Genomic DNA, 20,021 nt, shown 5'->3' with positions numbered 1-20,021 from the left:
ATTACTTGTGATTTTTACCTTGTGCCTCACACTTGAGAAGCAAAATGCAGTTTTTTTGGTTTGTTGCATATCTCCAAGTCTCTCTATTAAAGCAGCTTTATGAGACATGCAGTCTTGAGCCTCCTGTTTCTAGAGAGACAACTGAGTTACTAAGAAGAAGTCATTGAGTCGTGTCAAAAATCATTTACAGCCTACTTGAGCTGATCTTAAAGATCAAGCTTGGTATCTTCAAAGCTGGTACTTTGACCATCCCTGGTTTTCAGTTTGGTTGTTCTGTATTAAATGTAGGCCCTGTTACATATCAAAAAGGTCATCTCTTCTGGAAGGGTAGTACTGTTACCTACCTTCTACAGCACTTACTCTTCAGATGGAAGTATCTTCCACATACAGAGGGGGCTCTGTCACTGTTTTAGGAGTTCTCTTATGTAGTTGAATTTTTATCCTCTGCCTGTTTCTTCTGAGAAGATAATATAATTTGTTTGTGGGGGTGACGGCTAAGTAGAACGTAGGAAAGCAGAATTATTGAACAATTTTCTGACATGGTGTTAAATGGACATTGCCCTAATTCTTTTGTTGACAATCTTGGCCTAATTCTGTTGGTGTATGACAAATGGTTGTATTCAAAGACCCTATTCAAAATGGGTGTCTTTCTTGAATCAATTAAACCATATAAACAATCCTATTACAAATCAACAAATAAAAGTGTCAGTGCCTTCAAACACATATCCAACTAGTCTGTTCTTTGGTCATTTATCCACAGTAATTTAAAGCTTCATTGATTTTTCTCCAAATTCATGAGATTTCCTGAGCTTTCAGATTACCGTTGAAGAGTGATATTTCTAGAAACATTATATGGATCCATAAACCTTGTATTGCTGCTTCAACATTTATAGAATTTTAACCAAATGTGACCAGTGATTTCTTGTTGAACTGTACATTTTTTTAAAAAGATGATGTACTGGAAATTTGTGTAAAAGTAATGGAAAGCCACTTGGGAACAAAATTCTTTTTTTAGAAAGGTTTCTGAACACTTCTTTGATGTGAAGCTTTGGCTTTCTTATTTGCACGTTAGTAAATCTTGTTCACTTCCTGTTATCAGCAACGTGATCTAAATTCATAAGGCAGTAAACCAATTCTTGCACCAGTCTGGATCCATTAAATATTGGAGAGTCCCCAAACACACTTCCAGATTTTTCAGTTCAGACATTTACATGTTTGTATGTATTTGGCACGTTTCAAATTGCTTTTAGTTTTAGATTTCAGTGTCCTGCAAAAGCAATTTTAGCATGGTGCTAGATGGATTTGTTTGTTATTTACTATGGGTATATTATACAATTTAGATATATTGTGCAATATGAGCATTCTGTTGCTTTAGCAATTTAATAAATTGCCAATGTGTAGCACTACTCCAGACAAAAATAATTTGTTCTTGCCTTATTAGGTATTAATGAGGGGATTTTTGTGATGGTTGCTCACTTATCTTGCATTATCTGGAAAATTGATGTCCAAAATTCCCAGCTTATGTTATTGGATCCAAATTTTTCCCTTTCATTGATTTATGCAGATACTGATCTTAAAGGTCCATTTGAATTTGGTTCAATTTTCTTTTGATAAAGGTCTGTTGTGGTATAGATTCTTGTACTCTGCACTGGGCAAGCTCTACCAGTTCCCGACTGGGTTGCAGCTGGACCCTGCAGAAGTCACCAGTAAATTGTCTACAACTCAGCCTGTTGCTGCCTTGTGGGTAAATGAAAGTGATGGTGGGTGGCAGCAATAGAGAAACAATGATGCATGACATTTGAAATCTTATTGCAAAAGAATTCTTACTAGAATAAAACAACTCAGCTATCTAAATTGTATTTTAAAGATATTCTGTGTTGTAATTTCATTTAATCTGCTGAGCTTTTCATTTTCTCAGGAAGATCAATAATTAATGTACACTGGAGTTCTCGATTTCCTCTGGAAAAGTTGTATACCAAAAACATTTAATACTAGAAATTAAATAAATGCAGTTTTTTTTAAATTCTGCCAGAGTATGAGATTTATCAGAGAGGCATTTAACCTTTATATTGACAAAAGCTTTGTCTCTAATCCCATGAGCCAACCAGTACAGACACTTGAGGCCAAGCCTGTCAGTTGATGTAAGTGGTAGTCCATGCTGCACGGTTGCAGATGCACTGTGCAGTGGATACCTATTGACTGTCTCCATTGAAATGCAAAAATGCTAGCCTCGGTTTTCAGCACTCTTCATAACCAGATCACTGCTCCATCTAATTTTTGGATCATTTTTGAATGAACTCCCATCTTTATTGAGAAACAGAAGTTTACAAAATTCTTTTTTGAACTGAAAATGCAAGCTTGACATTCGTCAGCAGATTAAATCACCAGTAGATTGATTTTTTTTTCTAAACGTATTGTTGATTCTTAGTTAAAGCAAGAAAGGAGATTATGGTGGTTCTGCAGAAACCTTAAGTTTAGGATCTGCAAGATACCAAACCCCTTTTTTCTAAAACAAAATCTACTAGATCAAGGCTGTGACAATATTTTCCCCTTATTTTGTAGTGGGTTCATTTCTCTCCCTCGACGTATGTTGAAGTGTTTGAGTTGCATTACCATTCTCATCAAAGATAGACTTTAAGGTTAGAGTATTTCAATCTATGGAAGGTTGATCAATTTACTTTGCCATTTTAAATCTAGCCTGTACAAGTGCTGACCACTTTGGTACAGATCTATCAGATGAGAGTTATTGTCAACAGTTTCTTTCCACGGTATGTTTGTCTCTTTCTCAAAGGTTGAATTTGCAGATTAAGTAACAGCAAAAGTTGCTACTTTGTAGTTGCCGATCCATAAACCTAGCTAAACTAGCAGTGTGACTATTATTGTACTGATCTTGGTCTAGGTGACCAGTATCGATTTCAGCTCAATGTTTCCAGGTGTACATGGCCATGTTTGGTTTGAAAAAGGACTTTGTGTTAATGGAATAAAACATTTCTGATTAAAACATGACTCCTGGGAATAAAACATTGTGGAATATAATGCTCTTTAGAGAATGTAATTATGGCTATTGCTGCTATCTTAATTACAAGGCAGAAAATATCAATTTCATGATTTCTTTCACTTCTGTGGAACCAACTGCAGATAGTATAAATATAAAAGTAGTTACTCAACAGGCAAGTTTGGATATCAAAATCACTTAACACCTCAGGCTATCTTTTTTCAAAGTCACTTTTTCTAATTTTCAATCCTAATACTCTAACCATAAACACTATTAACAACATGTCATGCACATGTTAATCTATAGGTTAGATTTTTGTCTTCAGCGCCTGGCGTTAATCTGCTGCAGCGGATTGCCCAACCATTGTAGAATCTGCCTGATTTTCAATAGAATGCGAATCGGGCAAATTCAACATTGGGCAGGCGATCTGCTCCACCAGATAACTGGCCAGGTGCCGAAGCGCGCTCCCTATGGATTTTTTTATGACTGTCAACATAGGATTTCCCATTTTTGTAGTGTTGTAAATATCGATGCTTGTTAACTATAAAGCTGCATTGGAAGGGAACTTCTGAACTGAACCTATTGAAGATTGAAGACTGCTTGGCCCACAGGATTATACGCAATGGTTTTGTGAATGCAAACTATTAATGCCTATTGGGAACTATTTCTAGAAGTAAAGATTATTTTAGCCTATTTAGATTAATAGTGTTGCTTTTGGTCAAAAATAAGTTTTGTTTATGCTAATTATTTTCAAAATTGTTGGTTATTGCTTCCAGTCTACCCCTCTTCACCTGGCAGCCGGTTACAATCGTGTCCGGATTGTTCAACTCCTTCTCCAGCACGGAGCTGATGTACATGCCAAAGACAAAGGGTGAGTTAAGGGCTGAATGTAACATGGCGTGTTAAAGTTATACATCTCCTTAGCACTGAATTAATTTCAGAGCTATCAAAGGCCATCGGCTAATAACTTCATAGATGATAACCCAGCAGAATCTTAGTATTTTTGCTAGTTGCTGAAATGCAGGGCGACATCAGAACAGAAGAAATAGGAGTAGGCCATTCGGCCCCTCGAGCTTGCCCCGCCATTCAATAAGATCATGGCTGATCTGATCTTGGCCTCAACTCCATTTTCCCGTCCGCTCCCCATAACCCTTGACTCCCCTGTAGCTCAAATATATGTCTATCTCCGCTTTGAATATATTCAATGACTCCACCTCCACAGCTGTCTGGGGTAGAGAATTCCAAAGATTCACGACCCTCTGAGAGAAGAAATTCCTCCTCATCCCCGTTTTAAATGGGCGACCTCTTATCCTGAAACTATGCCCCCTAGTTCTAGATTCCCCCACGAGGGGAAACATCCTCCCTGCATCTACCCTGTCAAGCCCCCTCAGAATCTTATATGTTTCAATAAGATCACCTCTCATTCTTCTAAACTCCAATGAGTATAGGCCCAACCTGCTCAACCTTTCTTCATAAGACAACCCCTTCATCTCGGGAATTAACCTCGTGAACCTTCTCTGAACTGTCTCCAATGCAAGTATATCCCTCCTCAAATAAGGAGACCAAAACTGCACGCAGTACTCCAGGCGTGGTCTCACCAGCGTCCTGTACAGTTGGAGCAAGACATCCCTACTTTTGTACTCCATCCCCCTTGCAATAAAAGCCAACATTCCATTTGCCTTCCTAATTACTTGCTGTACCTGCATGCTAACTTTGTGTTTCATGTACGAGGACCCCCAGATCCCTCTGTACCGCAGCATTTTGTAGTCTCTCTCCAGTTAAATAATAATTTGCTTTTTTATTTTTCCTACCAAAGTGGATAACCTCACATTTTCCCACATTATACTCCATCTGCCAAATTTTTGCCCACTCACTTAACCTATCTATATCCCTTTGCAGACTCGGTGTCCTCCTCACAACTTGCATTCCCACCTATCTTTGTATCATCAGCAAATTTGGCTGCAGTACACACAGTCCCTTCATCCAAGTCATTAATTGTAAATAGTACAGTTTGCCAACCTGAAAATGACCCATTTATCCCGACTCTTTGTTTTCTGTTAGTTAGCCAATCCTCTAGCCATGCCAATATATTACCCTCAACTCCGTGAGCTCTTAACTTGTGCAGTAGCCTTTTATGTGGCACCTTACCGAATGCCTTCTAGAAATCCAAATACACTACATCTACTGGTTCCCCTTTATCGACCCTGCTCGTTACATCCTCAAAGAACTCTAAGAAATTTGTCAAACACAATTTCCCTTTCATACAATCAAGCAGAGTCAACATGGTTTTATGATGATTTTCTAAATGTCCTGCTATTACTTCCTTAATAATGGATTCCAGCATTTCCCCAATGACAGAAGTTAGGCTAACTGGCCTATAGTTTCCTGCTTTCTGCCTCCCTCCTTTCTTGAATAGGGGTGTTACATTTGCGGTTTTCCAATCCGCAGGGACCTCTCCAGAATCCGGGGAATTTTGGTAGATTACAACCAATGCATCCACTATCTCTGTAGCCACTTATTTTAAGACCCTAGGATGTAGGCCATCAGGTCCAGGGGACTTGTCAGCCTTTAGTCCCATTAGTTTGCCTAGTACTTTTTCTCTAGTGATAGTCATTGTTTTAAGTTCCTCCCTCCCGAAAGCCCCTTGATGATCAGTTATTATTGGGATGCTTTTAGTGTCTTCTGCCGTGAAGACCGATACAAAATATTTGTTCATAGTTCTGCCATTTCCCTGTTTCCCATTATTAATTGCCCAGTCTCATCCTCTAAGGGACCAATGTTTACTTTAGCTGCTATCTTCCTTTTTATATACCTGTAGAAGCTCTTGCTGTCTTTTTAATATTTTTTGCTATTTTACTTTCATAATCTATCTCCTCTTTTTTAGTCACCCTTTGCTGGTTTCTAAAAATTTCCCAATCCTCTGGCCTACCACTAGTTTTCACAACATTGTATGCCTTTTCTTTCAATTTGACACCCCCCCCCCCTTAACTTCCTTAGTTAGCCACAGATGGTTCATCCTTCTCGTAGAGCCTTTCTTTCTCACTGGAATAAACCTTTGCTGAGAGTTATGAAATATCTCCTTAAATGTCTGCCACTGCTTATCTACCGTCTTACCCTTTAATCTATTTTCCCAGTCCACATTAGCCAACTCTGTCTTCATACCTTTGTAGTTGCCTTTATTTAAGTTTAGGACACTAGTTTCAGACCCAAGTTTCTCACCCTCAAACTGAATTTGAAATTTTATCATGCTATGATCACTCTTCCCTAGACGATCCTTTACTATGAGATCATTAATTAATCCTGTCTCATGACACATTACCAGAACTGGTTGGTTCCACAATGTATTGTTCTAAGAAACAATCCCGAATACAATCTATGAACTCGTCCTCAAGGCTACACATGTCAATTTGATTTGTCCAGTCTATATGAAAATTAAAATCGCCCATGATTATTGCAGTACCTTTCTTACAAGCCCCTATTATTTCTTGATTTATACTCTGTCCTACAGTGTAGCTACTGTTAGGGGGCCTATAGACAACTCCCACCAGTGACTTCTTTCCCTTACTATTTCTTATCTCCACCCAAACTGATTCTACATCTTGATCTTCTGAGCCAATATCATTTCTCACCACTGCACTGATCTCATCCTTTATTAACAGAGCTACCCACCTCCTTTTCCTTTGTGCCTATCCTTCTGAAATGTCAAATACCCTTGAATATTCAGTTCCCAGCCATGGTCACCTTGAAACTACATCTCTGTAATGGCTATCCGATTATACCCATTTATTTCTATTTGTGATGTCAACTCATCTGTCTTGTTACGAATGCTGCGTGTATTCAGATAAAGAGCCTTTAATTTTGTCTTTTTACCATTTTTCCCTACTCTGACTCTATTTGCTGGTGCACGCTTATGTTCGTACGCTCTGTCTCCTCCTGTCACACTCTGGTTATCATTACCCCTATCGCTACCCTGCACTATTGCCTTGTCCTTTCTCTTTGACTTTCTAAATTCCCCTTCACTTGAACCCTCCCCCCCACTATTTAGTTTAAAGCCCTATCTACTGCTCTAGTTATTCGGTTCGCCAGGACACTGGTCCCAGCATGGTTCAAGTGAAGCCCGTCCCAACGGAACAGCTCCCTCTTTCCCCAGTACTGGTGCCAATGCCCCATGAATGGAAACCCATTTCTCCCACACCAATCTTTGATTCACGCATTCAACTCTCTGATCTTATTGACCCTATGCCATGGAGGAGCACTTTAGTGGGAATGTTTGGTCATTAAAACACAGCTTAGAACTGCTGGGGATGGTAACTATTAATATAAGGTCAAGTACATTGATAACACATGACTTTGGATTAATTTTTGTCCTGTAGAAGATTTTTTCTCTCAAGCTCAACGGTTTTTTTGAGAATACATTTTACTTGCCCACATTTTTCTGCAGACTGTAGCAGCAGTATGTTAAATATAAAGATACTGCAGTGCAGCCGAGCGTATAAACACACTTGTCACAGATGACCTTACCTCTACCATCTTTCCACAAAGCCAACATACATATGGGTCACATTCCTCTGTTGCAACTTATTTTAAAATTCACTTTGAAATATAAGACGATTCGCCACACCATGTTTCGCCTCCCATATTACCCACATTACAACAGTGACTCCACTTCAAAAAAAAAGTTATTCATTGGCTGTAAAGCGCTTTGAGGTGTCCGGTGGTCATGAAAGGCGCTATATAAATGCAAGTCTTTCATTCTTCCTGACTGAGGCAACCTTTCTTGTGCAGTTTTCTGGGGGTGAGGCAATGAAATACTTGGCATAATTGTCCTACCAATCTCTCTTGCTCTACTGAAAATGAGAAAATCCGTGCTGTTCCTGCTGTCCAAAAGTTAACACTTTGCTGTAGGCAAACATTGATGTCTGTCTGACCTGCTGCATTGAGAGAGAAATTGCGATATTTTTGAAGTTTAACCTGCATATAAAATATCGAACAGTAAAGGATACTGTAACAGATTTTCTATCTGGTGCAAAATTGAAGTACTACTTTGAAACCAGTTAGGGTACTTTTATTTCTACAAAAGAAAATGCACTTGAGTGCTAAGCCTAAATCAGATTAATGGGAAAATGGATTTGAATTTAGTACACACCCAATGTGGCACACAGACAAAAAGCTTAAACATCCCTCTAATAGAATATGAAACACAAAAAATTAGACTAATTTTGTAGAGCACCAACTAACTTATTTGAAATATATAAGGTAAGGACAGTCTATCAAAGCATTAATTGGCTTCACAAACGACTTCAGCAGACTGAACAGACCTGTTATTTGTCATTCATACAATATCTATGGTCTAGAGTGGGCCATAAGGAAATAGATTAGTCTGCTCGTGCCACTTCTGGTATCAAATGACTGTCTCAATGCATTATCCCACAGGTGTAGGGGCTTTCATTCTACTCTTAAAACAGTAAAGAACTCTTCTTGCTTTATGTTCACCACTGAAATAAGAATAATTAGTCAATGTCCTGTTATATGTAAGAACTTTTTTTTTCAGGGAGTGTGTAAATGTAAAGCACTGAAATGAAGTACTCTGACAGCTGTGTGTGTTCTCTTGCTTTAGCTAATTTTGTGACTTCATTTTTATTTTCTAAGGCTGATAAATGGGGGCTGCATTTCAGGCAGTGATTTATTTAAACCACTGAGTGGTACTCGATTCACAGGTGCTTCAATTTGTTGAAGTCATTGTATGACTTGTATTCAATTTGTATGATTTAAATTTTTAAGTTTTACAATTTTTTTCATTAGTTTCAGGTGATTTAGTAAGAAACTTTAAGGTGAAACAGTCTCAGCCACAAAAGAAATAAAAATTTTAAGTCTTCAATAAAATATAAGCCTAGATAAACTTAAAATGCCTAGTTTTCAGCCTTGGTTCAGTGGTAGCCTCGGAGTCAGAAGGTCGTGGGTTCAAGTCCCACTATGGAAACTGGAGCACACAACCTAGGCTGATATTCTAGTGCAGTACTGAGTGCTGCACTGTCGGGTACAGTCTTTCGGATGAGATTTTAAACCCCTTGGGTGGACGTAAAAGATCCCATGATACTATTCAAAGTGCAGGAGAGTTTCCCCGGTGTCCTGGTCAATATTTATCCCCCAATATCACTAAAATAGATTATCTGGTCATTTACTCATTGCTGTTTGAGGGACCTTGATGTGCACAAATTGGCTGCCATGTTTCCTACATTACAACAATGACTACCCTTAAAAAGCATTTCATTAGCTGTAAAGCACCTTGAGGCGTTCTGAAGTCATGAACGACACTATATAAATGCAAGTCTTTTACCATGTTTCCAGTCAAGTGGATTGATGGGTATATGGTTTATTCAGGAAAACCAATTATCAAATGCAGAGCTAAAGGACCTCTTTGAAGCAGCTCATTTACAATTTAAATGTGGGACTTATTGGAGAATGCAGGACATATTTGTCTCCTGGTTAACATTTTCGTGGATTCTATGTTCTGCAAAAGTCTTTGTTTAAAAAATGCACAAATTCAAAATGGTGACAGTCACAGACTCTCCCATCAGTGGATGCTGGGATAATTGAAATGTTCAACTTTTCAAGACTTAGCCTTACCCAACAAAAATCTATTCATCTATGAAAGGATATGGAACAAAGGTGGGTAAATGGTGGATGTAAAAGATCCCATGGCACTATTTCAAAGAGTGGGGGAGTTATCCCTGGTGTCCTGGCCAATATTTATTTGGTCATTATCACATTGCTGTGCGCAAGTTGACTGCCCCGTTTCCTACATTATAACAGTGACTATACTTCAAAAGTGCTTCATTGGCTGTAAAGCACTTTGCAACGTCCTAAAAGGCGCTGTATAAATGCAAGTCTGTCTTTTTTGTGCTAAGGTTAGATTAGTGCAGTAAGATTGTTTTTTTGATATCCAGTCTTGGATGTGCCACAGCTTCCTCCAGCTAAACATTGGTAAGACCGAAGCCATCAGCTTCGGCACCTGCTCCTTCCCCTTGTCACTAATTCCATCCACGCTCCCTGGTCACTCTTTCACGATGAACCAGATGTCGTCTTTGACCCTGAGCTAAGCTTCTGGCCCCTAATCCTCTCCATCACAAAGACCCCCTATTTCCACCTCCACAACATCACCAACCTCCACCCCTACTTCAGCCCATCTACTGCTGAACATAACATTCATGCCAGACTCGACTAATCCAATGCACTCCTGGCCAGCCACCCATCCTCCACCCTTTGTAAACTTCCAACTCATCCAAAACTCCATTGGCCATATCCTATCTTGCATCAAACCCCGTTCACCCCTGTCCTCACTGATCTACATTTGCTCCTATTTCCTCGATTTTGAAATTTAAAATTTGCATCCTCGTATTTAAACCCATTTGCAATCTAGCCCTTTCTTACCTTTGTAATGTCCTCCAGCCCCACAATCAATGTTCACATTTTTTATGGGTGCGTGGCCCTTTTAATGGGCTGCGTGGCCCATTCAAATTGCCATGCATGCGCAGTTTTTTCCTATTTAAAAGCCAGTATGCCGGCTGCGCGGGAGCTCCACGCGGCCGCATAGCTTAATGGGAACATTGCCCACAACCCTCTGATATATCTGCGCTCCTCTAATTCTGCCCTCTTCAGCATTCCCTAATTTTAATCACTTCACCATTGGTGGCCGTGCCTTCAGCTGCCAAAGCCCTAAGCTCTGGAATCCCCTCCCTAAACCTCTCCGCCCCCTACCTCTTGTTCCTACTTTAAGACGCTCCTTAAAACCTATCTCTTTCATCAGCCCTAATATCTCCTTCTGTGGCTTGGTGCCAAATTTTGTTAATTGATGCTTCTGTGAAGCGCCTTGGGACATTTTACTACGTTAAAGGCACTATATAAATACATGTTGTAACACGTCCTCGAGCCATGCCCTACCATTGGCCATGCCTTCAGCCGTCTAAGCTCCACGCTGGGATTCCCTCCCTAAACCCTCTGCTTTTCCACCTCCGTCTCTCGCTGTAAGATCCTACTTAAAACCCACCTCTGACAAAGATTTCAGCATCCATTTTTTTGATTACATCTCTGTGAAGCACTGTTGGACATTTGCAAGCTGTTGATATTTTCCATGCCATGTGAAATCTGGGGCATTTAACCCAATTAGCACATTAGCTTCACTATTGTGTTTTCTCCAACAATTTTCACCTTGTGAAGCCGACTGCAGCCTGTCTGGTCTTTGAGTTCAGTATTTTTCCTTTAAGAAATCACTTGTGACTACAAGTTTTTAACCCTTCACATACTATTTTGAGTAATTAAGAATACAGGTTAAAGATTCAATATTGAGAAGGGAAAAAAATCTTTTTAATATTGTCATGTCGGGATTTAACTTGTATTGGGGTGGAGTTGGCGGGGAAGCAGTAAATATTAGTAATTTGAGCATCATTCCAGGGGACTTGATCAATAAGTTAAATGCCTTATTATTCTATTAAGTTGTTTAGATATGTTCTATTAAAATGTGCCTTGTGGAGTAAGCTTTGAAGCCATGCATAAATTGTGAGTGTACTTGATCACTATGAAAAGTAAACTTAACCTGACCTGTTCAAGGTGTCGGGGGTGAGAAATGATGTGTAACAACTGCCTTCCATATTAATGAAATGCCTCAACAACATTCCCCTCAAATGTGTCTTAGTGAAATTGTTCGTGGCCTTGGGTTGTGTAATATATGTAATTTCCCAATTTATAATACCTTTTTTAAAAAAAACATTTGTCTTGTTTGCTTTTAATTCTACATACATTTTTTAAACTGATAGTCACCATTGTGTCCATTTGTGATTAGTAGACAGGAGCAGACTGAGATTTGCATTTGAGTCACTAGTTGTCGTCGTCTCACCAGCGATTTCAGCAAGTGCACCAGTACTGACAGGGCAAATTTCATTACTTCGCTTCTCATCACTGATACTTTGTGTTTTTCTTACCACTACCTATCTTTAGCCATCTGTCCATTTTTCACTGTTACGTCCTGGTAAATATAGTTATAGTGCGATGTATACAATCAAAATAAAAAGCCAACCTAGTTCTGAGCTCAATTAGACTGGACAGCTGCTGGGCAACTGAAACCATGCTGTAGTGTATGGTGATTTGGAGGTGAGGGCTCTGTGTCATCATCTCTGTATCTGTGTTCTCATTGGTACATTTTGAAATAAATTCACTACTTTATTTAACAAATTCCCACAGAATTTTAAAGCTTTGCCTGAGTAGCCTATTATAAAAATGCAATAAATAAATAAAATCCACCATTAGACAATTTCTCCCACGTATCCCCTAGAGATGTCTCACGTGCCCCCAGGGGTACGCATACCAAGGTTTGGGAACCCCTGAATTAGATGATGGTTGATCTGTATCTTAACTCCATCTACTCGCCTTGGTTCCGTACTCCTTAATACCCTTGCCTAACAAAAATGTATCGATCTCAGTTTTGAAACTTGCAATTGACCTAGCCTCGACAGTGTTTTGGGGAGACAGTTCCAGATTTACACTACCCTTTATGTGAAGAAGTGCTTTCTGACACAGCCCAGAACGACCTAACTCAAATTTTAAAATTATGTTCCCTTGTTCTGGTGTCCTCCCATCAGAGGAAATAGTTTCTCTCTCTCTACCCTATCAAATCCTTTACTCATCTTAAACTCTTCAATTATATCACCCCTTAACCTTCTATATTCAAGGGGATATAATCTTAGTCTTTGCAACCTGTCCTCATAATTTAACCCTTTTAGCCCCGGTATCATTCTGGTAAATCTGTGCTGCACCCCCTGCAAGGCCATGTATCCTTCCTGAGGTGCCCAGAACTGAATGCAGAACTCCAGATGGGATCTAACCAGAGCTCTATACAGCTGTAACATAATTTCCACTCCTTTATATTGCACCCCTCTCGAGATTAAGGCCAATATTCTATTAGCATTTTTAATTTTTTTTTGTACCTGTTCCCTAGCTTTTAATGATTTCTGTACTTGGACCCCAACTCTCAGCTCATCCACAGTTCCTAGCTTCTCGCCATTTAGAAAATACCCTGATCTATCATTCTTAGATCCAAATTGGATGACCTCGCACTTTCCCACATTGAACTCCATCTGGTACAGTTTTGCACACTCACTTAATCTATCAATGTCCCTTTGTAACTTTCTGCTCCTATCTACACTATTTACTGTGCCACCTAACGGTGTTGTCAGCAAACTTAGATATACGGCTTTCTATTCTTTCATCCAAGTCATTTATAAATATAGTGAAAAGCTGAGGCCCCAGTACAGATTCCTGGCGGACACCACTAGTCACATCCTGCCAATTTGAGTACATAAACCCTTATCTCGACTCTGTGTCCTACTTCCTAACCAGTTCCCTATCCAAGTCAATAGGTTGCCTCCAATTCCATGCGCTCTCATTTTTTGTTAAGTCTCTTACGTGGAACCTTGTTGAATGTTTTCTGGATGCCCATATAAATAACACCCATAGACACTCGCTTATCTACCACGTTAGATAACTCCTCAAAATTCAACTAGATTTGGTAACATGACTTATCCTTTACAAATCCATGCTGGCTCTCTGATGAGCTCATATTTGTCCAAATGCTCCATCACTCTGTCGCTAATAACAGATTCTAGTAACTTCCCCACAACTGACGTTCGACTAATAGGCCTATAATTTCCTAATTTCTCTCTCCTACCCTTCTTAAATAGTGGAGTAATATTGACAATTTTCCAATCCAAAGGGATAATTCCTGAATCGAGAGTTTTGAAAGATCATGACTAGCGCAGCAACAATTTCCTCACCTACTTCTTTAATCAGGTCCTGGAGATTTGCTAACCTTTAATCTCATTAGTTTCTTCTTCACCCTGTTTTTACTTATATTGAATCTAGTTAGTTCCATCCCTCGATTTAATTGTAGTTTTCCTTGTGCCTCTGGTATTTTATCCTGATCCTCTACTGTGAAGACTGATACCAAGTAGCTATGTAGTAAATCTGCCATTTCCTGATTTCCAATCACAATATCACCTGCATCTGCTTTTAGGGGTGCACAGTACTCTTAGCCACCCTCTGTTACTTTATTTGTAAAAACCTTTAGTGTTGTCCTTGATATCCTTCGCAAGCTTTTTCTCTCGTATTCCCTTTTTGCAGCTCTTACCACTTTCTTTAATTTGCTTGTAAACATCTTAATGTAGCAATGAGGATGGTACAGATTGCCTTAACATCCTGGGCCAGAGAAAGGGTCCCAGCTTTAGATTGTTATGCAGCAGCCCTGTTTGAAGTGTGTATAGATGTGTGGGGAATGTTAAGTAATGAGATTTGGCCACACATTGTTAGGTCTGCCCCCCCCTACCCAAATGGTTGACTAGCCTACCAGTCCTGAGTGTCCAGGTTCACATGAGCTGTGACCTCTTGAGTGAGATGCCTGAGGGCTGCCAGCACCCATGAACTTCTGCCTTAGTAGAGGATGGATAAGGAGAAAAATTGGATGTGAGGTTCAGTGAAGGTACTAATTGAATTTCCTTGGGCAAATGAGCAAATCAGTAAGATTTCTTTTCAAGAATAAAAATGGGATTTTAGTTCATATACATTAATTTATATTTTTTTATATATAAAATCCTTTCACTGACCTCTGTTTTCCCTCCTTAGTGGCCTTGTACCTCTTCATAATGCTTGCTCGTACGGCCATTATGAGGTCACTGAATTGCTGCTTAAGGTAAGTCCAGCCACATTCATTTTTGGACTTCAAATCATAAATATAAAATTACGTGTACTGCCATATTTAAAACTTAATATTATGCTGTTGTTTAATTTATTAAGTAATCGAATAGGTGCATCCACATTTCATCCCTTGTGTATACAGTTCTGGGATCTACTTGCTAAAGAAAAGTGGATGTATTTTCTGTTCTCTACTTAAAAATTTTTATTTATTTGAATATAAAGAAATACAGCTGAATTTGCCCTTGTTTTACTGGGAAAGCTGATCGCAACAGTTCACATTGTTGGACACTTCAAAAGTTAGAGTAAACTGAATCGGAGGCCGCTAGTGCCACATTACTGAATTTTGTAAATTATGGGAACTTATTAAGCAGCGCTATCATTTTATTGTTTTGGGTTCTGAGAAGATACTAAACAAAGGAACAGTGTTGGGTGTTAATTACAATAGTGAAGGGTTATGGATGTTGTTAGAATTTTGTGCTTTTTCCTTCAGCATGGAGCCTGTGTAAATGCCATGGATCTCTGGCAATTCACACCACTACATGAAGCTGCATCTAAGAACAGAGTGGAAGTCTGTTCACTTCTATTAAGCCATGGTGCGGACCCCACTCTAGTTAACTGCCATGGTAAGAGTGCCATGGATATGGCTCCCACTCCAGAGTTAAAAGAGAGGCTTGCTTGTAAGTATCAGGACTGCACAGAGATCTTATGCAGTGAGCATTCTTGCATATTAAACTAGTTACAGCATTTAAAATTCAAGTAAATGAACTTGGGCACAAGCAGATCATGAAGTATGTGTATTTGTGATTTTGTGTACAGTGGGTTAGGAAGGGGTGAGATGAAAGAAGGAAAAAATAATTACCGAGTGCATTATCCCACCAAGGGAGGAATGAAAAATTTGAGAGCACAGTCCCAGCTGTATATTCATATGTTGGCCTCAAAGCAGCATCGGCAGTGGATTGTGAGCAAGTTACTCACCTGACATTTGAGATTGGCGTGTTGCGCAAGATGTCATAAATCTGAGAGCAAAGCCGCTTTCAGGGGATCTTTGAGTTTCCATAAGCATTTTAAAACTTGCCTCACTGAGCAGCTAAGTTAATTGTTTTAATTTTTTTCTACCTTAACACCCCCCCCCCCACTCCAGAGCTCACAATCACAACATTTGATATTCCGATCATGCTGTTATAATTTAAACTATTTACAAAGATAAATTTCATTCATGCAAGAAATGAAAACGTAACAGCAGATTTAGATGTTATAATCAAAGCTGCACACCATAAGCCTCAAAAAAAACTTTTGCTAAATGATGTTTATTGTCTGAATGCGCGAAGCATTCGCAACAAAATAGATGAATTAATAGCGCAGATAGAAATGAACAGGCTTGATCTAATAGCCATGACGGAGATGTGGTTGCAAAGTGGGAACTAAATATTCCAGGATACATAACTTTTAGCAGGGATAGGCAAATTGGAAAAGGAGGAGGGATAGCCCTCATAATAAAGGATGGGATAAAGACAGTAGAGAGAAAGGATCTTAGCTCTGAAAATCAAGAAGTAGAATCAGTTTGGGTGGAGCGCAGAAACAGCAAGGGGCTGAAAACATTGGTGGGAGTTGTTTATAGGCCCCTAGACAGTCGTCGTAATGTAGGGCAGAGTATAAATCAGGAAATTAGACTCGCATGTAACAAGGGTAATACAGTAATCATGGGGGACTTTAATCTATGTATAGACTAGGCAAACCAAATTTGCAGTAATAGTGTGGAGGACAAATTAATGGAATGTATGCAAGATAGTTTTCTTGATCAGTATGTTGAGGAACCAACTAGGGAACAGGATATTTTAGATCTAGTATTGTGCAATGAGAAAGGGTTGATTAATAACCTTATAGTAAAGGAGCCTTTAGGGAAGAGTGACCATACTATGATAGAATTTTATATTGAGTTTGAAAGTGACTTGGTTAAATCCGAAACTAGGGTCTTAAATCTAAACAAAGCAAACTACATAGGTGTGAGGGGCGAGTTGGCTAAGGTAGATTGGGAAACTACATTGAAAGGTATGATGGCGGACAATCAATGGCTATCATTTAAAGAATTCATATATAATTTACAACAAATATACATTCCTTTAAGGCACAAAAACCCCACAGGAAAAGTGGTCCAACCGTGGCTAACAAGAGAATTAAAGATAGTATTAGATCAAAGGAAGACGCTTATAATGCTGCCAAAGAGAGTAGTAAGCCTGAGGATTTTAGAATTCAGCAAAGGAGGACCAAGAAATTGATGATGAAAGGGAAAATAGGATATGAGAGTAAGTAGCGAGAGACATAAAAACAGACTGTAAAAGCTTCTATAGGTATGTAAAAAGGAAAAGATTAATGAAAGTAAATGCGGGTCCCTTACAGGCTGAAACAGGAGAAATTATAATGGGGAATAAGGAAATGGCAGAGAAATTAAACAAATACAGGAAACTTTGTGATATCCGGCACCGACGGGACTGAGCTGTTGCCGTCCCATCAAAACTGCTGGACAAACCAGCGCTAATGTTAAAACATACGGAAGCTTTTGAGCTCCGTATCTAGCAACAAACCCTGTTGCTTACAGCTTCTAAACAGTCGGCCGTAGCTTGCAAGCGTCTCTAGCTAAGCAACAGCTTTAGCTAGACCTTGCAGAGCCTGACTAGTGGAAAAAAAAGCAACGAAAAGAAAAAAAACTTACTGAACCGACTCCTGAATTTTGCCGGTGGCTCGAGCCTTCCAGACAGTTAACCTCCGGATAAACCAAAGTTTCCTGTACTTTGTGCCTGTCTTCATGGAAGAAGGTGCAAAAAACTTTCCGGAAATAGTGGACAACCAAGGGTCTAGTGAGAATGTGGAACTGAAAGATAATAGTATTAGTAAAGAAGTAGCACTGGAGAAATTAATGGGACTGAAAGCTGATAAATCCCCTCGACCTGATGGCCTATATCCTAAGGTTTTGAAAGAGTTGGTTATAGAGATCGTGGATGCATGGTTGTCATTTTCCAAAATTCCATAGATTCTAAAACGGTTCCTGCGGATTGGAAGGTAGCAAATGTACCCCCACTATTTAAGAAAGGAGGGAAGAGAGGAAATGGAACTACAGTCCAGTTAGCCTGACATCAATAGTAGAGAAAATGCTGGAATCTATTATTAAGGACATGGTAAAGGGCACATAGAAAATAATAATAGGATTGGGCAGAGTCAACACAAACTTATGAAAGGGAAATCGTGTTTGATAAATCCATCAGAGTTTTTTGAGGTTGTACCTAGCAGAATAGATGAGGGGGAACTAGTGGCTGTGATGTATTTAGATTTTGAGAAGGCATTCGATAAGGTGCCACACAAGAGGTTATTAAACAAAATTAGGGCTCATGGGATTGGGGATTGGTTAATGGACAGAAAACAAAGTAGGAATAAACGGGTCATTTTCGGGTTGGCAGGCTGTAACTAGGATCAGTGCTTGGGCCTCAGCTATTCACAATCTACATCAATGATTTAGATGAGGGGACCAAATGTAGTATATCCAAGTTTGCTGATGATACAAAGCTAGGTGGGAATGTAAGTTATGAGGAGGATGCAAGGAGGCTTCAAGGGGACATAGACAGGCTAAGTAAGTTGGCAAGAACATGAGAAATGGAATATAATGTGGAGAAATGTGACGTTATCCACTTTGGTAGGAAAAACAAAAGCAGAGTATTTTTTAAATGGTGAGAGATTGGGAAATGTTGGTGTTCAGAGGGACCTGGATGTCCTTGTACACGAATCACTGAAAGTTAACATGCAGGTACAGCAAGCAATTGGGAAAGCAAATGGTATGCTGGCCTTTATTACAAGAGGATTTGAGTATAAGAGTAAAGACGTCTTACTGAAATTATATAGGGCCCTGGTGAGACCACACCTGGAGTATTGTGTACAGTTTTGGTCTCCTTGCCTAAGGAAGGATATACCTGCCATAGAGGGAGTGCAACGAAGGTTCACCAGACTGATTCCTGGGATGGGGGGTTTATCCTATGAAGAGAGAATGAATAGACTAGGCCTATATTCCTCTGGAGTTTAGAAGAATGAGAGGTGATCTCATTGAAACATACAAAATTCTTACAGGGCTTGACAGGGTAGATGCAGGGAGGATGTTTCCCCTAGCTGGGGAGTCTAGAACCAGGGGTCACCGTCTCAGAATAAGGGGTCGGCCATTTAGGACTAAGATGAGTAGAAATTTCTTCACTCAGAGGGTGGTGAATCTTTGGAATTCTCTACCCCAGAGGGCTGTGGAGGCTCCGTCGTTGAGTATATTCAAGACAGCAATCGATAGATTTTTGAATATTAAGGGAATCAAGGGATATGGGGATAGTTCAGGAAAATGGAGAGGAGTTGGAAGATCAGCCATGATCTTATTGAATGGCGGAGCAGGCTCAAAGGGCCAAATGGCCTACTCCTCCAATTTCTAATGTTCTTATGTTGTCCTACTTGAGAGTATCTTACCTGCTATGTATTTGATATATTTACAATCTAAAATTATATGTATCTCATTGCCTTCAGTTTTTGTTACTCCTATTTTTAAATGCTTTAGTGCTTAAAAGACTCAAAGTTTTCAATCATATGTTTTCTAGTTACAGGAAACTTTCTGGTATCCGGCACTGACGGGACCGAGCTGGTGCCGTCCCATCAAAACTGCCGTAGAAACCAGCGCTAATGTTAAAACATACGGAGCTTCTGAGCTCCGTGTGAAGCAACGAACCCTGTTGCTTAGCAACAGTTTCAAAACAGTTGGTGTAGCTTGCAAGCGTCTCTGTAGCTAAGCAACAGCTTCAGCTAGACTTTGCAGAGCCACGACTGCAGAAAAAAAACAACAAAAGGAAAAATAACTTATCTGAACCGACTCCTGAATTTTGCCGGTGGATAGAGCTTTCCGGACATTTAACCTCCGGATAAACGAAAGTTTCCTGTACAAGGACAATTTTGTGTTTTCTATTCCTGCTATATTTGTACTATGGCTCCTAAACCTGTGTTGACATTTTTTAAACGCCTCATTGTTATCTTTTGTTTTGGGATAGGTGGGTTTAGTATGCACAATTTATAGCTATCATATGATAGAAACTACATTCCATAGTATCAGAAATTTTACACAGCCATCTAGCCTTACAGAAATTCATCATTTGCCACCCTGTGCATGCACCATATCTTATTAAAAGTAATTAAAAAAATTAACCTTATAGTTTTCAGCTTGAAAAATTGTGGAGAATTTATACTGTAAATTGATTTTTCTTCTAAACAG

The 20,021-nt window shown here is 39.4% G+C and overlaps 1 protein-coding gene across 4 annotated transcripts in view; it reads left to right on the top strand.

Annotated features, from left to right (window-relative positions):
* tnksa (tankyrase, TRF1-interacting ankyrin-related ADP-ribose polymerase a) overlaps positions 1–20,021 on the top strand; it is a 205,264-nt gene that overhangs the window by 113,594 nt on the left and 71,649 nt on the right. For 3 of the 4 annotated variants that reach the window (XR_015077716.1, XM_085983213.1, XM_085983203.1), the window contains 3 exons: positions 3,772–3,866; positions 14,666–14,732; positions 15,228–15,414. Coding sequence is in view for 3 of the 4 variants with exons in the window: in XM_085983213.1 (XP_085839339.1) it covers positions 3,772–3,866; positions 14,666–14,732; positions 15,228–15,414 (349 nt within the window). In the remaining variant the exon portion in view is untranslated. The remainder of the gene's footprint in view (positions 1–3,771; positions 3,867–14,665; positions 14,733–15,227; positions 15,415–20,021) is intronic. The other variant, XM_085983225.1, reaches the window with a different exon arrangement.

The sequence above is a fragment of the Somniosus microcephalus genome, chromosome 1, assembly GCF_052327205.1.
Source record: "Somniosus microcephalus isolate GS21.2 chromosome 1, FLI_Smic_1.0, whole genome shotgun sequence".
NCBI classification, from domain to species: domain Eukaryota; kingdom Metazoa; phylum Chordata; class Chondrichthyes; order Squaliformes; family Somniosidae; genus Somniosus; species Somniosus microcephalus.
The sequence above is the reverse complement of the archived record's forward strand: the minus strand, read 5'-3'. Positions and strand labels throughout refer to the sequence as shown.